Source organism: Scheffersomyces xylosifermentans, assembly GCF_036884685.1.
Source record: "Scheffersomyces xylosifermentans strain CBS 12540 chromosome Unknown RJT20scaffold_4, whole genome shotgun sequence".
Taxonomy (NCBI): Eukaryota; Fungi; Ascomycota; class Pichiomycetes; order Serinales; family Debaryomycetaceae; genus Scheffersomyces; species Scheffersomyces xylosifermentans.
The window spans coordinates 1,550,802-1,571,542 of record NW_027042942.1 but is presented as its reverse complement, the minus strand read 5'-3'; the positions used below and the strand labels follow the sequence as shown (position 1 = coordinate 1,571,542).

The following is a 20,741-nucleotide window of genomic DNA, read 5'->3' as shown; positions in this document are numbered from 1 at the left end:
TTGCTAGTTAGAATAATGTTCCATTGGTATACCCCACCTCGAGGAACCGAACCTCGCTCAACTCTAATCATACTTGTCGTCCCCATTCTCCCAATTCTTATCGCTATCGTCACCATATGCCGCTACGCTTGCTTCTGTTCATTTTCTTCCATCTTTCTGACATGGCCCCCACGACCAAAACACCTCTGTAATCAGTAGAGAGCTGCCTACATAAATCCCTATCTTCATGTAATCTAATCACCCCACGCAAAGCCCAATCCGGGGTCGTTTTCTATCTTGCCATTTCCACCTCCAGCCATCCTCTATGACCTCCCCGCCCCAATTATCACCCCCTAACTTGAATCTCTCATCTCAGCGCTCCCAACTCTTCCTAACCTCATGAGACTCCTATTTCATTGCCCCTCCCACACAATAAAAGGTACACTCCCATCGTCGTCTAAAAATCTCGTCGTTATCGGTATATATTTCGGTCACGTGATTCATTGTTACCGCAGCGTCGTCACCATTTTTTTAAAAAACCTGAGGACCTGAATTTCACCTCCGTGCCGCAGGCCATTGTCACCCCCTCCGCGGTCCTGCAGCGTGCATCAATATTCTTTTTTTAGAACTTTCCACACTTTCGCTGTGAAATTACGGCCTCATACAGTCTCTCTGGACGATTCCATGGTGGTAGGGACATCTTTTGTTTACTTGCTGGCTGGAGTGAAATCAGAGGAGTTCTTTGAACTCTTTCTCGATAGCAATAGGAAGAAATTGTAATAATTGCGAAGTAGAGCTACGCTAACCCTAGAAATTGGATCGAATCGTTGTTTCGACGTCTTATTTACATCGTACGTATGAGTTTACTGTGGAATATACTGGGGTGTTTGATCACCCGACTGGAATGGAAACGAACTGTTCTCTGAACATTGATGGAAAGACACGAAATATCACGGCTTGAATGAGAGTAAATCCAGCAAATGAACCCGGGAATCGCTTATAAATGGAGTTTGAGAGTGTGTTTGATCGTTTAAATGAGCCTTGGACCATCTGAATAACGTCCTTTTCCATATCCTATTGGCTTACGGCTACTGTTTACTGTGCCTCGAAACTGAATTCACAACCAACGTCTGGAAATTCTGGTTGTTGGCATACCAATACTACTGGCTAGCGTGTTTCAAATGATAACTCTACATATGACTATCTAGTGACCGACGGGTCGATCCGGGAATTATCCACGAATTGGCCCTTCGATCGCTGGCAAGTCGTTTCTAGTGTTAGCTACAGTCATTGTCTATGTTGTTCATCCATCTCGTATCGCTAGATTTCGTCATCGGTGATTTTCGTCGTTAGATCCACAAAAAAGATTTTGTCTATTTTTTCCCTAAATTGGCGAGAGTCGCCCCTTCGATTTGTTTTTTTTTTCCGTCGTACGGGACATTCACTGGTTACAAGAATCAAAGATGCGTGTGCAATAAAAGAGGTACAGAGTGAGCGCGATGGAGAGACATAGCTAGAGATAGCGAGAGATAGCGAAAGATAATGAGAGACAGAGGCATAGAGGACAGTCACAGAGGATAATCTACAGAATGTTTTTTTGACAGTTAGATCCAATTGCAAATTACGTCAGTGCAAAGTGTTGCATAATTGGGATTTTGTAAGTGTGCAATATTCCATATACCGCCAAGATCTGGCTAGGGCGGCCGTGGGGAAGACTATTACTTAGGGAGGCTAATTTTAGCGCCAATAATGTTTTTTCTCGTTTTAGGACATGTATTTTTGCAATTCTTGGCCTTGAGTTGTAGCTACAGAGGGACATAACACAAGATAATATTCGTATTATTTATCCACAGGCGTTTACGAAACGATGCTGAGTGAGTGATTGTGTTAATCACATTAAGGATAGGGCCAACAATTGAGTGGTGGGAGGGGTCAAAATAGTAATAATAGTGATCGGGGCTCTTGGTTGGCGAGTTTTCAGTGGTACAGCCTCTGCCTTGACACGAGCTTTTACTGAAGAGATAGATGAAACGAACTGGAGAATAGCAATGGCTACAATAACAACAAGGCCACAAGAAGGCTTAGTGGAGCTCGCTGATTCCGATACCATCGTAAACGACATTCAGGTCGTCCAGGCAGATATCGCTTGAGTAAATGTCATTGTGACACACTGAGAGATTACTGAGATACTTTTTACACACGACTGCTAGGGAATGGGAAACACAGAGGACAGAGTAGAGAACAGAGAGCAGATAAAACAGAGACCATTACACACACCGAGAGACACGCATACCACACACAAACATACAAAAACACACATACATACCCACACAACACATTCATACTGGAAACAAAACTATGGGAAGAACAGTCGCACTCGATTTTTTGCCGCGAAAATTCCCAGTTTTAACCGTTTTCCTCGCTATTTTTTTCGCTGCGTCGTCGCCAGTGTAAACCGGCGAGTATGCGAATCACGGTAACTGTATGTGTCGTGCTTCACTATGTCTGACTGTGTCTGACTGTGTCTGGTTGTCGTCTCGCACCCAAATCAACTGAAAAAAGTCTCAATGCTCAATTTCCAAAAAAATTGTTTCTTCGCGCGCCGCCATGTCGCTCCCCCTTCTCATTTTTGCTCACACCACCTCGCTCCTGGCGCGCGCCGCCCCCTGCTCACCCCCTCTTGTTATCTACGGTCACCGAGACCAGCACTCATTCCTTACCCTCACATCATCACAATTTCGACAGTGGAACGTGCAGGCACACTGGCTCTGGAACCAGTTACTCCAAATAACTTCCCCAAACATACCACCGCCGCGGCCACCTCCACGTACCACGAAGAGGCACCACCGCCCGCTCTCCGCTGCGCGCTGTCTGTCGTCCGCACGAAACCAATTTTTTCTCCCTAATTACTCTCTTGTCAGGGATACAAACAATAGAAGGAAAAACAAAATAAACCTGGATTTCCATGATCTCCTCAAATCTCTCCCTATCGCCCCCTCCCCACACACACTTGACACACACTGACTCAGTATCTGGTTCCGACGCCAAATCATGCTCAACTTCTCTCTCGTTCACTCACTCGCTCAATAACTCATACGCAAACTGACTCACTCGCATCCTGACTCACCATACCACCACTCAATATCAACTATCTTCCCTTCCCTCACGAATCAAATCAACAATTTTTCTCAGCCATCACAGATCAATAAAAAAGTACTTGTTACCTACGCCTACGCCTACACCTACACCTCACCTAGGCATACCCTAAATAGATCAATTTATTTTTCCTCACCACCACTACGCACCACCGCGCGAGAGACCTTCAATGCAAACTCTTTTCCTTTTTTTTTTCTTTTGTCGTTTTTTTTTCTGTCGTTTCTTCACTCTCACTCTCACTCTCACTTTCACTTTCGCAGTTTGCCAGTCTCCCATTTTCCCAATTGTCCACTTTCGAGGTGCGCCGCCACTCTTTTCGACCACCACAAAAAGTCGGATCTCGAAATTCAACTGGAAAATCAAATCGTTCAAAGTGAAAATCACATTTCACCGGTTGCCGTGTGTCTTTCCTCCATAAGATTCTTGTGATAACAGTAACTAAGAAGTCGCTCAGTACCGCCAGAAGCCGCCGTTTCCCTAGCCGTGTTTACAGTCCAGTCGTCGTCATCCCCGGTGTCGCCCCGTCGTTCCCCCTAGCATCCAATTCCTGTTACTAACCCGCTCCTCCAGAAGCCCCTTTCTAGCACCCTAGATCCGCCCAGCCCTTGACCCCAAGAGCTGCATTCGTGACTAACCTCCATCCTTTCCATATCCCACTCTCACATCTAGCATAATGGTTCCTCCTCCCGCTGAAATCCGCAGAAAATTGGTCATTGTCGGTGACGGTGCCTGTGGTAAGACCTGTTTATTGATTGTGTTCTCCAAGGGCACCTTCCCAGAAGTCTACGTGCCAACCGTTTTCGAAAACTACGTCGCCGACGTCGAGGTCGACGGCAGAAAGGTTGAATTAGCATTATGGGATACCGCCGGTCAAGAAGATTACGACAGATTGAGACCTTTGTCCTACCCAGACTCCAACGTCATCTTGATCTGTTTCTCTGTTGACTCCCCAGACTCCTTGGATAACGTCTTGGAGAAGTGGATCTCCGAGGTGTTGCATTTCTGCCAAGGTGTGCCTATCATCTTGGTCGGATGCAAGTCTGACTTGAGAAACGACCCAAAGACCATCGAAGAGTTGAGACAGCAACAACAACAACCAGTTTCCACTAGTGAAGGTCAAGCTGTTGCCCAAAAGATCGGAGCCTCCGACTACTTGGAATGCTCTGCCAGAACTGGTCAAGGTGTTAGAGAAGTCTTTGAGGCTGCCACCAGAGCCTCTTTGAAGACCAAGGAGAAGAAGGAGAAGAAGAAGAAGTGTGTTGTGTTGTAGGTGAACTCATTGTATCGGTGGGTTGCTGAACGAGTAGAATCTCCGACTATGATTGAGCCAGCCTTGTTGTTTTAATGAGAGCATCCGGAAGAGCACTGGTGATGTGTATTTAATTAGAATGCTCTGTGCATGTTTGCTGTTGTTACTATCACCGTGACTACTACCACTACAACAATTCCTACTGCTGTTTTCCGTCTTCTTGTCCTTTCTACCGCTTCTAACAACATCCCACCACCATAGCTCAAGTAAATATGCATACGACTGCACTGATGTATTTTAAATTTGCAATCCTCCTTTTTTTATCCTTCTCTAATCCATAGTTCTCTAATTCCATTCTCGATGCTATTGCTACACCTATATATTCCTGGTATATAAATTGTTTGTCTCTTTTATATCTTTATTTACTAGCTAGTCTCTGTCAGAAGTGCAGTCTGCCTCGCAGGGATCTGACCCAATATACACTAAGATTACAAAGGAGATGTAGAATCTGTTGACGAAAGGTAGTAGTGTTTCCTTACGAGGTGGTGTCTAATTAGAGATGGAGATCGAAATATTGCACCCAATAGGAATACGTGGAGTTGACAGATGAAGACACCACTCTACATGACCTTACATGAAATGGAATCGTAATTTGGCTGAGAGACTCGTAATTATACCATACATCTGGAAGAAGCATTCGATCTATCCCTATGTCATTGCATTGGAAGACACTTGGACATATGTTGCCATGCGTAACTCGTGAAATATCATGATGTTAAAAATTCAAGGTAATAGTATGACTTCTATCGGTGAAATGTTACTATGTGGGGTTATTCGGTGCATGACACGGTTACTAGCTGAAGATATGTCTTTTGGTGGTAACTAGCATTGGTGGGTCCTTTTTGATTTGGCATTCGAAAGATAAGTTGTTGAAGATGCTCCTCCTCTCTGATCGTAGCCATATAGATGAAAGGTTGTTGTGCTGGCATAGGGGGAGGGTTGTATTTTGTTTATTTCCCATCATTAGACTCACGGATATGTGTAGATTAACTCCCATTGTTAGTTAAATAGTTGTGGAGGACATTGGGTATTGGGGCTTCGCTTCTTGGATTCACATCAGGTGCAAAATTCCATTAGCAAAGGACATTCGCCAACAGCTGCGCAAAGAAAGAGAGACCTCCTTCCTATTAAAATTCCACTTTTGCACTTATTGTGCACAACTTATCCTCCTCCGATATCCTTTAAGACTAGAGATAAGCCTGATATTACTTACCACCTTGGTCTAAAATCAATACTAATATATACCATGTCCCATTGAAGTAACATCACCATTTTCGCAGCCTCCATCAATTTCCCTTCTCAATATTTTTGCAGCAATTGAACGAATTTTGTCACAATCGCGTGTTAAAGAAGATGAAAGAAATGGACATTAAATAAAGCTCTTGAGTATATTGATATGGGAATTTTATGTCAAAGGAGCCGGCAGCTGCTAGAGTCAATCAAATAAATAACAATTGAAATGAAATACAAAAAAATAAATTTATAAATTGACCAATGCCCAGTAACGGTTATGGCTAATGTATAGTATCTACTATTTATACTGGTAAGTAACATTTTCTCTTTCTTATCCATTTGGACTAATTTTAAGGCTATTTACCGAAATGGATGTTTACAGTATGGAAATATACCATTAATTTGAATCTAGACCATGGAGCTGGTAAGTCACATTATTAGGATAGAGCTGCTTGTGTCTACATTATAATAATGGCAGATAATATTCTTCACCAATACGGCTGTGATTAATTCTTAATGCCTTCGTCTCTTCAGTCACATACCATTTTCACAAGAGGCATTTTATTTCTCTTGCATTGTAATTCTATTTGTATTCGTATTTGTATTTTATATGTATTTGTATTTGTATTTCTATTTCTATTTCTATTCAAGAAACCGAAGATTTCCAACAGCCGCTTCCCAAATAACTCCAAAAACTAACATGTCTTCTCCATAAAACCCCCCGTAAACCTACAGCAATACATATTTCATCACACTCGTACTGAAAACCTTAAACTTCACTAACTCCTTATTATACAATGGTTGACTACTCTTACTACTCTCATTCATAATTATCAACTTAAATGATGAATACTATATTTGCCTTGTCGTCCACACTGGTTGATCTCCCTCATGTTCTAATTAACTATGAGCTAAATTACACCAAGTAAATATGTTAGAAATATACATGTACTTTCTTAAAGCAGTTCTTTCAATCGCTTTTTGCACCCATTCGAGGAGCCGTCTAACGATATATTTGTATATATTAACTATTTACTACCCATCATTTAATCAACCATGCTACATGCATATCCGATGCACTCCACACACAATTACACTCCCTTTCCATATCCATCTCCTTGCCACACCTTACCACAAATGTCTTCTTTTGCAACTACTCTTTCAACGCTTATACCCTACCACCCATAACTACCCCACCCACTACTGCGGCGCGGGCCCCCACAAACAACAAGTGTCGTTACCAATTTTTCCTGCCATACAAAATCAGTTGGCGGTTAATTTCGTTGTTTGATTCAAATGCTGTTTTCTATTCTCTTTCTTTGTTTGTTATCATCTTTCCCACCAGAATCCGGAACTCGTCGCCGCAAATTCGACCCAATTCGTGCCGCAATCTCGCCATGGCTTCGTTGAGATCATTCATCAAGGCCGTCCGGAAGGCCAAGACCATTGCCGACGAACGTGCCGTTGTCCGTAAAGAATCGGCTGCCATAAGAACCTCGTTCAGAGACGTCACTCTCGACCAGACAACCCGCCGGATCAACATCTCCAAATTGGTGTATCTCTATATCATGGGTGAAAAGACCCATTTCGGCCAAGTAGAATGCTTGAAATTGCTTGCTTCGCCTCGTTTCGTGGATAAGCGCTTGGGGTACCTCGCAGCCATGCTCTTGCTTGATGAAAATCAAGAAGTGTTGACTCTCTTGACCAATTCCTTGGACAACGATATGCAACATCCAAACGCCTACATTGTTGGACTCGCATTGTGCTGCTTGGGTAACATCGCCTCGCCAGAATTGGCTAGAGACCTCTACCAAAATGTCGAGAAGATCATCACAGGAAGTAACCCCTACTTGAGGAAGAAAGCTACCGTGGTCGCTGCCAAATTGGTGGAAAAGGAACCTGATTTGGCTGAATTCTTCCTCCCTAAAATCCCTCAACTCATCGCCGATAAGCTGCCAGCCCCACTTCTCGGTACCTTGAGATTAATCAACTCGTTGTATCTTTACAGCGAGGAATCACGTCCAGTATTGGTCAAAAACATCCCAAAAATCGTAGCACACTTGAAGAGAGTCACTACCAGTGGATACCAACCGGATTACGATGTCATGGGTACCCCAGATCCCTTCTTACAAGTGACTTTATTGAGCACCTTACGTACATTGGCCACAGACGATCAATGCCCTCCACAATACCTCGAGGAAATCAACGATATCCTCACCCAGGTGGCTTCTAACTTGGACAGCGGCAAGAACGCTGCTCATGCTATCTTGTACGAATGTGTTAAGACTATTTTTGCTATCCAATCAGATCAATCATTGAAAATCCTCGGTGTCAACATACTAGGCAAGTTTTTGTCCACCAAAGATAACAACACGAGATACGTAGCCCTTGATTCTTTGTTATCTGTTATGAACATCGAGCCTTTGGCCGTTCAGAGACACAGATCCACAATTGTCAGCTGTTTGTCTGATGGTGATATCTCCATCCGTAGAAGAGCATTGGAGCTTTCGTTCGCTATCTTGAATGAGCAAAACATCAGAGTACTTGTCAGAGAAATCCTAACCTTCCTTGAAAACTGCACTGACAACGAGCTTAAACCTTATATAACTTCCCAATTGACAATTGCATCTAATAAGTACGCCCCTAACGACAAGTGGCATTTCGACACTCTCATCAGAATGCTTAAACTTTCTGGAGACTATGTGACTTCTGACATCATATCAAGCATTTTAGCTCTCATTTTGCAGTGCAATGATGGCGAGTTGAAGGTACACATCACACAAAAGTTGTTATCGTCTTGTTTGGAGGATTCGACTCAGTACGGTTTGTCATTGATTACAGTCTGGACTGTGGGAGAATACGCGGACTTGATATTGGGAACAAATATAGAAGTGAATGGCAAGGAGAAAGTTGTTACGGATAAGGTTATTCTCAACTTGATAGACCAGTTGATCAATAACTCGACATATTCCGAACAGGAAACCATCCAATTAATCACATATATCTTAACTACCATCATTAAGCTTTCTGTGAAGTTTACCGACGCACAGTCTCTTGAACATTTAAGAGTCATCTTAAACTCCAGAACATACGATAACAATCTTGAGATTCAAGTAAGAGCAGTTGAGTACCAGGAGATCTTTGCTCAGGATAACAGTCTCAAAAAGGGGTTATTAGCGAGAATGCCACCACCCCCTATCAAGCAAAGAGAGTCTTTGTCTTTACAGCGTACAAACAGCAAAGCAAAGAAGTCGGGTGCATCAAACTCTGCATCTGGCAACTCCGGTGCTGCAACTGATGACTTGTTGTTGGATCTCATGGATGATCACGATACTGGTAGATCTACCAGCAATGGAAATCCTAGTGATCTTTTGTCAGATATCTTTGGTGGAAGCAATAATACAGCGGTACCTTCTAATGGCAACGGCGCCAACAGTGCAATCTTGGACTTGTTCAACGCTACATCCCCAGCACTCGACCAACAAGCCGCACCTCCTCACCAAGATGCTTTGCAAGCGTTCTCCAACTCAAACGTAAAAATCTCGTTCATTCCAAAATCATTCCCCCAAAACGGCCAGGCCGTCATAGAAGCACTCATAGAGTCGAACTCTTCTAGTGTTCTTAATCAATTCCAATTGCTCATTGCAGTACCCAAAACCCAGAAATTAAGTATTTCGTCAACCTCTGGAGGAGATGTGTTGAGTCCAGGCAGCTCCATTAAACAAGTTTTGAAGTTGGTTGGAAACCAAGGAGCCAAAATTAAATTGAGAGTTAAAGCCAAATACTCCAACAATGGTGAAATTGTCGAAGACCAATTCGACTTCGGAGGCTTTCCTCTCACACTATAGATATGTCTGTATATTTGTACAATAAATACCCCACAGACGTTAAAAAAAAGGTATGCCAGTAACCCAAGGTAGATCTCATACATCTGAATTCCTACGTTATCTTATTCTATAATCTTGGACATGCAAATTTTATCATTCAACTAACTATTCTATATAGTCGAAAAGTGAAGAAAAACCTCTATTTCATTGTTGTTTACAACGAGTAGATCTCAAACAAGGTCTTGATTCGGTTAAATCTGGCACTGTTGTTGACCTGTCTATTCTGCAATGCCTTTAAGGTCTTCAACTCAAACTCCAACAATAACTCCTCTTCATGTCCCTTGACGTCTTCTCTTTCACATTTCTCTAGCAAGATCTTATGGTCCTCACGGAAGTTTTGGATATTAGTTAAGATCTCCCCCATGCTGAAAATGAGAGAGTTATTTAAGAAGTCGTAGCTACTTTCCTCCTTATGTCTGAATAAGTAGAATGTCTTAGAAGCAGCTCTATCGGCACTTCTAGGCACCTCTTGGATTTCAAGAAAATTGGCCTTGACAAGCTTGTAAAGCTCGTTTCTGACGGTCTTTTCTTTTAATAATACAGAATTGGAGATGGTCTTCTCATCTCCAATTTTCAATGACTTCAAGCACCTCAACACACGGAAGGAATGGACACCTAAGGTGGTTTTTACCAAGGTTTCGAAGTTGTACTTTTTCAATTGTTTTAATAATGATGCAAATGGAACGGTGAAAGTTCCAGGAGTGATCTCAATGAGAAACTGCGTTCCCGAGCCGGAAGACAACAACTTGAGATGGTGTTGTATCAATGATACTGAATGAGAGTCTGAGTTGTCTGTCAACGAACTGATATATCCATTTCCGTTCGCCAAGTGATGATCGCCGTCATCCATATCTTCTGGGCCATTCCCGTTTCTACTGAGAGAGTCGTCTTCCTCACCAGGCTCGGATTTTATTTTCTTAGCTGGCGGTCTATCCTCCTCATCGTCACTCAATGCTGGAACTGCTCTTTTCTTAGACTTGTTGTTGTTTATACTGTTAGGCTTAAGGAAGTTATGAGTGAGAATCGAATTTCTTAAGTCCAAGTCAGCGGGCAACAAACGTCCCAAATCTCGCACATTAAAGACAATCTTCTTCTCATCCACTAACTTGTTTTCAAGTGAGTTGATAAAGAAACGAGCTTCTTCAGGATCATTGATCAAACCCGATATCTGAAGAAATGGGTGTTTCAAGTCTGGACTGGCAGCCTCAACCAATCGTAATGCAGATTCGTATATTCTAGATGACAAGATTCCGACTCGAGACTTGGCCAACGAGACAAGAGCCGTAGTTCTGAGATGCTTTTGGAATCTTGAAAGATTAAAGGTGATAACAAGATTAGGATTCAATCTCTTTATACCATCCTGGGTATTGTACAAGTCTTTGGCACTTTGGCCAGATTCCATCAAATCTGTGAATTTTGCTTTGGTTTTCTCTCTGGCTTCAGCCACACGTTTTACTTCACTTGTGGTGGATGTTCTTGGTGTATTCTTTAAGGTTTCTTGGTACAATTTGTTCCAGATATCATCGATAGGATGATAGTTAAATGGTTGCAATCTGACGAGCCAACGGTCAGTGAACAAGCGGAAAAACAACGTCTGCTTCTCCAACTTCTGTTCTTCGTCTTCTATGTTGTTTATGTAGTCTTCTACGCGGATATGCCCGTTCATCAATATGTTCTGGATGATTTCTGCGCAATCTTCACCGTAGCTACTTTTAATATGAGAGATGATGTCTCCACTGTGGAGGAAAACAAGGATTCCTGCTTCGTTAAACGAGTAGAACACCTGTTTCGAGCTGTCATCTCTCCAGTAGAACACGCAGTTCAACTGGATCAAAGAAACAAGCGCCGATTTGACCTTTTTCACCGGAATTTTGGCTCGGTGTCCGATATCGTGTGCTGTCAATTGTCCATATGACATCAAACAAGACACTATCAACGATGCCACTTCTCCCAAGTGGGTTCGTGTTATTGAAGTGTACAAGTACGACTTTGGAGACTGCGTCTTTGACGCTTCTGGGATCTCCCCGTCCATTAGATCTTGGTGTCTTTTAGAGTCGAACTGGGTGAATACAACCTTATAAGCACTAGTGAAGTATATAACTTTGTTAACTATGGAGAGCTGATGGGCTTCGTATGAAAAAATTGGTAGAGTGTCTGCAGGAATAGTGGGTATGATTTTATCATGTGATTATAGTCATGTGGTACATTATCATGTGGTGTGGATCATGTGATGGAGGTGGAAATTAGGAAGAAGAAAGAGGAAGAGGTGGATATGAGGTAGGAGCAGGAGGTTGGATAGCAGGGGAAGGAGAAGGATGAGAAAGGAGCAGGAAACAGGAAGAGGAAGAGGAAAAGGTGGATAATTATTGGGTGGAGAAGGGCCGGTTGGAAGAAGATGCAAAAATTCGTGGAGTGGTTGAAAACATTGGGAATATTGTCATATAGAGGCACTAAAATTTGAACAATTTGGCAAATCGCTTGCGCTGCTGTAACCTCAGTATTTACTATTGAGAGTAATGCCTTTTCTTTTGTCTGTTTATGTTTAAAGTGTAAGGTAATGGATGTGTTCGTAATTGGTGGTGTCGCAATGGACTGTCGCAGTTTTCTTGACAAACAAACCAACAGACAAACAAACCGAGAGACAAACGAAAAGAGATATACGAAAAGAGACCAGCGCCAGTGAGACAGAGACAATTTGGCTCTCTTAATATTTGTTTGACTTTCGTTTCTTTCATCGACGGTGTTCAATGTTCTTAATTCGTTCTAAAAATTTGTTATTAATTATTTTTTTGTCAATTCTATCATTTCTGGTGAAGGTAGGTTGAGTAGTTAAATGTTTTAGTACTGATATTGCTGCAAAACGCATAATTTGAACCTCTCCTGTTATTGCGGCATGGATCGTTTATCCAGTCCACTGAATTGGAACGATTCATTTCTATAGCTTCTACGAACTCTGTTTGTATGTTAGTCTGTTTGTCTACTCTGTTCATCTACTATGCTGTCTACTCTGGTTGTCAAATCTTCTTGTCTACTGCTTTTGCACGTTCTCTGTTTGTAACCATTATTTTGCACTCACTCAGCGATTTCTGTGTCTGCAATCTTAAAAGTGTCTTTTATGAACATCACCACTACCACCTATGATACTCTGGGACATCCATATTTTCTCTCTTATTCTGTCCCATATTTTACCATTCTTCCTTCATCCCTTCCTCCCTTCCTACCTTCTACATATCGTCGGTTCTTCAAGTGACTACTCTCTTACTTAACACCTTTACACGAATCTTCAGTCTTCTGCCCACCATAATGGATAATGGCACTTTCTAAACCCATACCGCAGTATTAACCCTCAAGTCCACGAAAACTGGAAAATCCTCGGCGGCTATCAAAATTGCAACAATTCCATTTTAGTGATGGTTATTCTTTCTTTCTTTCTTCTCTGTTAAACATCCAGACACGGTAAAAAATCATACGTGGTAAGTGATGTCGGCAGTGAAAAAGGCTCTCAAGGCGGCAAAGACCGCAATTGAGAAGGGAGACCCCGAATCTGCTATAGAATACGCCCAAGAAGCCATTGATGAAGACTCCGAATGCTACTTTGCGTATGTGTTCCAAGGCAAGGCATACCAGCTCTTGAACGACGTAAACAAAGCTGCCAAAGCGTTTGAAAAAGCAACAGCAATCGAGCCTGAGAACTTGCTTGGTTGGAAGGGCTACTTTCAAAGTGTGAAAAGCGGTACTGACTACCCTTTGTTCTTTCAAGTACTCACTTCGTACATAGCTGTTCTCATAGAACAAGAGTTGCCCTTTGCCGAAACTATCAAGGACGTAAGAAACTACTTGGCAGCACAGAATTACAAGGCAAATGAGGGATTGCACGAATTATTCCTCAGATCGGTCTTGCCAGGCTCAGAATTGGGCGATTTGGTCGGTGCCAATTTGGGCCGTCCAGAAGATAACCTCAGAGACTTGATCACACTAGTGGCAAAGAAGGTGGAAAGGGAGGTGACACTGAAGTCACGGAAAGAAAGAGTTAAATTCGGAAGATTCTTGACCGCAGACCAGCGTACCAAGCTCAACCAGCTAAGTTGGTCTGTATATCAGCAAACAGACCTAGAGTCATTATATGAATCTTTCCTCAACATAAGCTCAGATGACGAGCTCAGAACGAAATTCGAAGAGGATTTATTGAAATTCAGATATGAGCTTTTGAAAACATCCCCGGAAAAGGATTTATTATTGCATAAGGTAAAAGAAATGGTAGAAGGAATGGTCTTAGTGAAATCCACTAGCGAATTCTGTTGGAATCTATACTTCAATTGGCTCGATGTCAAGAGCTTGGCTGAAATAGAACAGGAAAAGATTATCTTTTATCTTAACACCTTCCCAAACGAGGGTTTAGCAATTGTACTTTATGCATTTGTGGTGAGTGAAATATCGCCATTTGATAAGGACTTGATGATAAATGAAGTCATAGCTCACAAGAATGAACTTCTGAAACAAAAAGAATCTAAGAGAAAATCCAACTTTAAAAGTAAGGAAGATGAAGAATTGTATGCTAAATTGAAAGAATTCGAAGACGATGATGACAGCGCTCAATACAATTTGACGCAAACAGAAGTACTCACCCAGATTTTAGCTGGTTTTGACAGATCTAGTGATTGCGTGTTGTCTAATCGTATTATCATTGAGTATTATATCCACTTGCGAGAATACTCTGTTGGTTCGGAAAGATGCCGTGAAAGCATCAAACTTCTTGCTGATATGCAAAGAAATTTTGGCGTAGATTTATCAAACACACGAGAGGACTTCTTATGCTCATTGGCTATTATTTATACCTATTACGAGGCACCCAAGAATTTCACCAGAGCTCTTCAATTGTACGATAAAATTTTGGATGGAAACCCTGCAAATGTGAAAGCAAGAGTAGGAAAGGGATTGATTTTGATAGAGAAAAACGATTTCACAAGCTCCAAGGTGGTATTAGAAGAGGTGGTATCGAAATACCCAGATAATGTTGATGCGCAAATTGAATATCATTGGTGTTTAATCTTGTTGAAAGAGTATTCAGTTGGAAGAGAAGGATTACATAAAGCGATGACTAAAGTCACCGGAGTAGACCTCAATAGCAAGGAGACAAGAGCTATGATCAGATGGAGGTTGGCAAGAAGTTACTTTTTGGAGGACGACTCGAACACAGAAAACCTTGCGGAAGCTTACAAGCTCTTGATTGATGCATTGAAGGACACTCAATTCTATGCACCTGCCTATACCTTGCTAGGCATTTTGTTCCAGGACTACTACGGGGACAAAGACCATGGACAACGATGCTTTTATAAAGCCTTTGAATTGGATGTTGTGGAGACTACTGCCGCGAGATATGTTGTGGAAGAGCTAACTTCGAAGAAAGAATGGGATATTGCCGAGGTTCTTTGTAAAAGAATCATCGATTCAGAAAATGCCAGAAGGCAGCTTCTGAATCTTAACAAGGACATCACGGATAGATCGTGGCCATATAGAGTCTTGGGTTTCTGCGCATTAAACAAACAAGACGACGCTGGTGCTATAGGCTGGTTTCAAAATGCTTTAAGAATCTCGCCACTCAACTATAATTGTTGGGCTGGTTTAGGAGAATCTTACCTCAGTTGTGGACGGTTTGATGCAGCTGTTAAAGTTCTACGTCACGCCTTAGGTATGAAGGAGGACGCATGGGAAATCAAATACTTATTGGGTATCACTCTCTGTAAAATGGCACAGTTTGAAGAAGGTTACGAACTATTGTTTGCATCTTTGGAAACTAGACCCGAAGAGGAATGTATCTTAAACGCAATTTACGAGGCATATTTGGAGAACACAAAAAGGTTTCTTAAAGGTGGCTTCTTGAGGAGAGCTAACCAGTCTAATTTGGATGCGATTAAATATATAAGAATATCGGCATCAAAAAACAAATCCTCTCAAAACTTGTGGAAAGCTTTAGCGGAGTGCTTAAGGTTTTACTTACAAACAAGGGAACAAATTGAGTTGTTCCCGCTCGTGATAGTGGACGAGATTTTTGAATCTGTTAATTTTCACGACGCTAGCAATGACTTTGTTGCGCAAATTGAGCACGAAAATGAGTTGTCGGTGGAGGATAATATTGCTTTATTCAATAGTGGAAAACATGTCCAATCAATTTCCAACTTCATAATATTGTGTTCTAAAGCCGCTCTAAGCTTTGTTCCTAGCAAGTCTAGCAGGTATTTGAAGTCTGTAGCTTTTTACAACCTTGGTTTGTCATACTTGGAGAATTTCCATTTAACAGAGGATGAAATAACTCGTGATCAAGCTGTGAAATCCATTAAAAGAGCTATTCAATTGGAGGATAATAACATTGCATATTGGATTGCACTTGGTAATGCCTACGTTTCTTCCAACCCTGGCATTTCCCAGCATTGCTTCATCAAGGCTTCAGCTCTTGATCCAAAGAATATAAACATATGGATCAATTTAGCAGCTTTATATTTGAGAGCAGGAGATATGGAATTAGCTGAAGAAACCTTTTTCAGAGCTCAAGCTGTTGCGCCGCTGGAAACGCAGCCCTGGTTGGGCCAGGCATTGACAGCAGAAGAAGCGGGTAACGAAATTAGAGCAGCCAGCTTTTTCTCTCACGCATATACTATATCCAAGGGTAGGTCTCAACTTGCACAGTTCCTTTTTGGTTTATCGGTATTGCAGAGACGACTTGCTGACACTGACCCTAAAGATAATGACTCTGCTCAAGAGTACAGTGTAGCAAACCAAGCTATGATCGGGTACTTGAAGTATGTTCCAGACGACGAAATAGCTTTACGCATTGCAATAACGGTGGCCGAAAGATGCAAGAATTATATCTTGGCTATTTCTATCGGCGAGAGATTATGCGAAATTTTAGAGAAGAAATATGAGGAGTTAGAGAGCGAAGTTGCCTTGACCGATTATGCAAAGGCAAAGTCTCAGTTAGCAAGAATTTATCTTGGCGCATTGAATTATGAGAAAGCATTAGAATATGCCCAGTTTTCAATCGACTTAGTGGGAGAAGATAGCACTGAAATGGAAGTGTCGTCTATCGTGCTATCTTCAAGAGTTACAATTGGCTTGAGTCTTTTTTTTAACGATGATTTCGAATCCGCATTGAAAGAACTAAAGAGTGTACTTGCTCAACACGGTGATTCCAGGAGAATAGCCACTTTAGTAGCACAGATTCTTTACGCATATGGACAGGAAGAGACTAAGCAAGCTGCATTAGATCAATTGTTCTCCTTTGTTGAGGAACATGGCTCATCTTTAATTGTCGTGCTCACTTTGGGCGCCATCTGCGTATCTGATAATCTTGAGGACTACTTTTCTCCATTGCGTGATGAACTTCTTGGGTTTTCTTTGACTGATTTGATCGAGGATACCCAAAAGGCTGTCCCACAATTATTGACAGAGATCAACAAGAGAATCGATTCGTCGGCATCAATGAACGACAAAACATGGCAAAAGAATGCATTTTTGTTCCCTTCGGATTACAATGTTTGGAAGCAATTGAACATAGAAATGGCATCCTCTGTTGGTTCCCTTGAAGAGTCCAAACTCAATGCACCACAATTATCAGAAGCATACTTATTGGGAGGTAGTTTGCGTGATGCCCAGCGAAGCTTACTCCTTACCCCAGATAGCATTATAAGTACCTCGGTACTTCTGGGCTTTTTTAGATAATGGTCATCCCCCCATGTCTTTATCAATACACAATAAAGTCCCCGACCAGTCCATATTTGTAAGATTCCAGTAAACCTCTAGTTCTCCGTACGTCTCTGTTCACCACGTGAAAAATCTACAGCGCAATAGCATCGTTCAAAAAGAGGTATAATTCCGAGCGCTCATGGCCCTATAGCGATTCCATGACAAATGATATTCAGCATATTCATAGTCAATTGCGTGTCCAATTCATATGAGGCTCTTTATACAAAGTTAACGCCTCGCTTTCAACTAAGATGGCTGCGTTCTAGACTATACTCTTATGGGTAATCATGCGAAAGGCTGGATGAAGAAAAATCTTTTCTAGAACACCTTTACCCCGGAGATATTACTTATTGCGGAATGAACATGGAAGTACGTGATCTTTAAATACCGAAAGAGAAAAAAATCCTATTTCCGTCGTATTTCCCCAAATTCAATTGAATAATTGAATAATTCAATAATATGACTAGCTTTATGTAGAAATGCTTTACGGGCGATGAATCTAAGATGATTCCGTGGCAGACTTTAGTATATAAGCATTAGGCACCCCCAAACATTATAACTTTCCTGCCTATACGATCTCACTAACGAAAATCGCTTAAGTCGTCTGGTGCAGAATTTATGCAATTCGGCTTTTTTGCGACTAATACAATATTCTCGTAACGTTTTCAATTCTCCATCGGAGGAGTTTTGCAGCTGCTTTTTCCAAACACTCCAAGTATTGGTGGCCATTATATCGTTGAGCTTGAAGTGTAAGTCACCAAGTTCAAGAAAATTGCTTGAAGTGAAACGAAAGCAATCTCTCCACAGGATATTGCTTTTTGCTAACCTGTTTACTACATTTCGTGAAGTTGCAAAATTTAGAATAATTGCATCCAGAGCACCCGACATACCAATAAAAATGGAATCGCCTGATAGTCAGAGCATTTTGACTGTCCAACCCACGACAGATGCTACTGCAACTGAATTCCTGAGGAAAGAAACAAACAAATCGTACAATGAAATTGCGTCATTAGCATCGATTGCTGCCATTCCCAATTACGATGAGATTTCATTATGGCGTGAATCGCTATTCATATTTTTAATGTGCATGTCCCAATTAATAACCCAAGCGGCAGTTGCACAAGCTATGAACACCGCAACCTACATTGCCAAGACATTTAATATTGAAAATATTCCTGGAGAAATATCGTGGTTCTCTGCATCTTTTTCTTTGACAGTCGGTACTTTTATTCTCATATCTGGAAGATTGGGTGACATGCATGGGTATAAGCTAATGTACATTGTTGGATACATCTGGCTAGGGACATTTTCACTTGCTACTGGTTTTGTCGGTTTCTCGTCTTCTAGTATCCTTTTCGATATTATGAGGGCCTTGCAAGGAATTGGTCCCGCTATAATGATGCCAAATTCACAAGCATTGATTGGCAGTTATTATCCTCCTGGATTTAGAAAGAATATGAGTATGTGTTTATTTGGATCTGTTGCACCTACCGGATTTATTATTGGTGCACTATTTGGAGGATTGTTCTCTCAGCTCGTATGGTGGCCTTGGAACTTTTGGTTATGTGGAATTGTAAGTTATGCAGTTGCAGCTTTCGCCTACTTCATTATTCCTCAAAATATTGGTGGTAAACCGGGTGGCTCTTTTGATTACTGGGGTTCAATTTCTGGAGTTTCGGGCTTGGTTTTAATAAATTTTGCTTGGAATCAAGGCCCAGTGGTGGGTTGGGATACTCCCTACGTGTACGCTTTATTGATATTGGGGTTCATCTGCATTACTGCATTTATATACATAGAGGGTAAAGTTAAAGATCCATTGGTGCCTCCTGGAGCTTTAAAAGGAGAAACAGGAGCCGTTTTGTTATGTATGGCAGCTGGGTGGTCTTGTTTTGGTATTTGGTTATTTTACACTTATAGGTGGGCTCTTGTCGTTGATGGAGACTCTGCTGTCATGTCAGCTGTAAAAAACATTCCTTCTCTTTTCACGGGATTGATTGCGGCCGTATCAACGGCTTTTATGCTGCAAAGGATTCCTTCTTCTGTTATCTTATTGCTTGCGATGTTGTCATTCTTTGTTGGCATCATTTTAATGGGAACCAGGCCAGTGGGGCAAATTTATTGGGCCCAAAAGTTTGTTAGTCTCCTTGTTCAACCTTTCGGCATGGATATGTCATTCCCCGCTGGTTGTATTATCCTTAGTTCCGCTTTACCAAAATCACATCAAGGAATGGCTGGATCATTAGTATCCACCTTTGTCAACTATTCAATTTCAATTGGTTTGGGGTTTGCTGGTACTGTTGAATACTATATTACCAAGAATATGGAACCCGGTCTCGAGACGAATATACACGGAATAAGAGTTGCCTTCTACATGGGATTTGGTTTAGCGGGTTTGGGGGTTCTTGTCTCTGCCTCCTTTGTCTATTACCAGCTCATTTTAAGCAAAAGACAACTTACAGAAGGTAAGGATTCTTCAACTGGGAACAGTATAAGAGTAGCTTCAGAGTCTAGCGATGATGATTAGAAAGGTTTTGTTATGTCTCCTTATTGATTTACTATTAATGTATTATACCTAACATATGATAGAAAATATATAAACTTCCTAGAGTAATAACATGCAATTTCGAGAAAGTAATAATAATAAGAAGAAGCTGTTGCTAAGAGGATAATCCTCTTCTAAGTTAATAAAAGATATATCATAATAGCTCATGAGATTCGCACATGAAAATGGCTGTGAAAAAGATTAGTGAATTTGCAGTTACTTAAATCTTGCAGCAATAGAGGAACCGGATTCGTTGTCCGTAGAGAGACGAGTATATGGTACTACAGTACAAGTATAACTGTAAAATTCGGGGTTTTGCTTGTTGATAATTTTCAAAGCCGTTCCTGAACACTGTAGCACCAATAAGAATGATAATACTTGGTGCAAGGAGCTAACCTTGCTGGCTACTTAGATCTCCGAACATTATCTAATTGTGATGGCTACCGTATCATCAAATTGTTCATTTTACACATTCTCTATGTCATCAAAATGCAGCAATCTTGGCATACAACTGACACGATTTTGTGAACTGCACCACGTCCGTCCACGAAATCCATTGGTTGGCATGTAAATTCCCGATAACAACCAAGAGATTACAATACGAGTATACTCCCTCTACAATAGTCTGCTCATGTAAACAATGTTAAATGGTAATTTTCATCGCTTGGCGATCACTACGTTCCATCGCCCCCTCTCTCCCTCTCTCCCTATCTCCTTCCCTATCTTGCTCTCTCCGCTGCCTTCTCGCCACTTTCTACCCAACACTCCCATGACTCCGTATCATTACCGTCTCCCTCCCTCCTCCTTTCCCACCAGAATGCATACAGCTCCCCGCCTTGTGAGTGATTGTTATCAACGCAACCGTTTAATCCCCCTCATTCCTCGTGACATTGCC

The 20,741-nt window shown here is 41.6% G+C and overlaps 6 protein-coding genes across 6 annotated transcripts; 5 read left to right on the top strand and 1 right to left on the bottom strand. All coding sequences in view use genetic code 12, as the record gives it.

Moving 5' to 3' along the window:
• Positions 1 to 2,343: 2,343 nt before the first annotated feature.
• On the top strand, positions 2,344 to 3,153 carry RJT20DRAFT_45214 (uncharacterized protein). Its single transcript, XM_064920206.1, has one exon. It carries the CDS (start codon positions 2,587 to 2,589, stop codon positions 3,001 to 3,003), a length of 417 nt encoding a protein of 138 aa, XP_064774600.1. The 5' UTR covers positions 2,344 to 2,586; the 3' UTR covers positions 3,004 to 3,153.
• Positions 3,154 to 3,681: 528 nt separating this feature from the next.
• On the top strand, positions 3,682 to 4,821 carry RHO1 (Rho family GTPase). The gene has a single exon (XM_064920207.1). It carries the CDS (start codon positions 3,809 to 3,811, stop codon positions 4,403 to 4,405), a length of 597 nt encoding a protein of 198 aa, XP_064774599.1. The 5' UTR covers positions 3,682 to 3,808; the 3' UTR covers positions 4,406 to 4,821.
• Positions 4,822 to 6,987: 2,166 nt separating this feature from the next.
• APL4 (Apl4p) lies at positions 6,988 to 9,643 on the top strand. Its single transcript, XM_064917282.1, has one exon. The coding sequence runs from the start codon at positions 7,075 to 7,077 to the stop codon at positions 9,523 to 9,525; it is 2,451 nt and encodes an 816-aa protein (XP_064774598.1). The 5' UTR covers positions 6,988 to 7,074; the 3' UTR covers positions 9,526 to 9,643.
• RJT20DRAFT_128448 (DNA-directed RNA polymerase III subunit) lies at positions 9,639 to 11,675 on the bottom strand. Its single transcript, XM_064917281.1, has one exon. The coding sequence runs from the start codon at positions 11,594 to 11,596 to the stop codon at positions 9,719 to 9,721; it is 1,878 nt and encodes a 625-aa protein (XP_064774597.1). The 5' UTR covers positions 11,597 to 11,675; the 3' UTR covers positions 9,639 to 9,718.
• Positions 11,676 to 13,004: 1,329 nt separating this feature from the next.
• On the top strand, positions 13,005 to 17,741 carry SKI3 (SKI complex subunit tetratricopeptide repeat protein). Its single transcript, XM_064920202.1, has one exon. The coding sequence runs from the start codon at positions 13,045 to 13,047 to the stop codon at positions 17,278 to 17,280; it is 4,236 nt and encodes a 1,411-aa protein (XP_064774596.1). The 5' UTR covers positions 13,005 to 13,044; the 3' UTR covers positions 17,281 to 17,741.
• Positions 17,742 to 20,157, top strand: RJT20DRAFT_45171 (MFS transporter). The gene has a single exon (XM_064920203.1). The coding sequence runs from the start codon at positions 18,203 to 18,205 to the stop codon at positions 19,826 to 19,828; it is 1,626 nt and encodes a 541-aa protein (XP_064774595.1). The 5' UTR covers positions 17,742 to 18,202; the 3' UTR covers positions 19,829 to 20,157.
• The last annotated feature ends 584 nt before the right edge of the window (positions 20,158 to 20,741 follow it).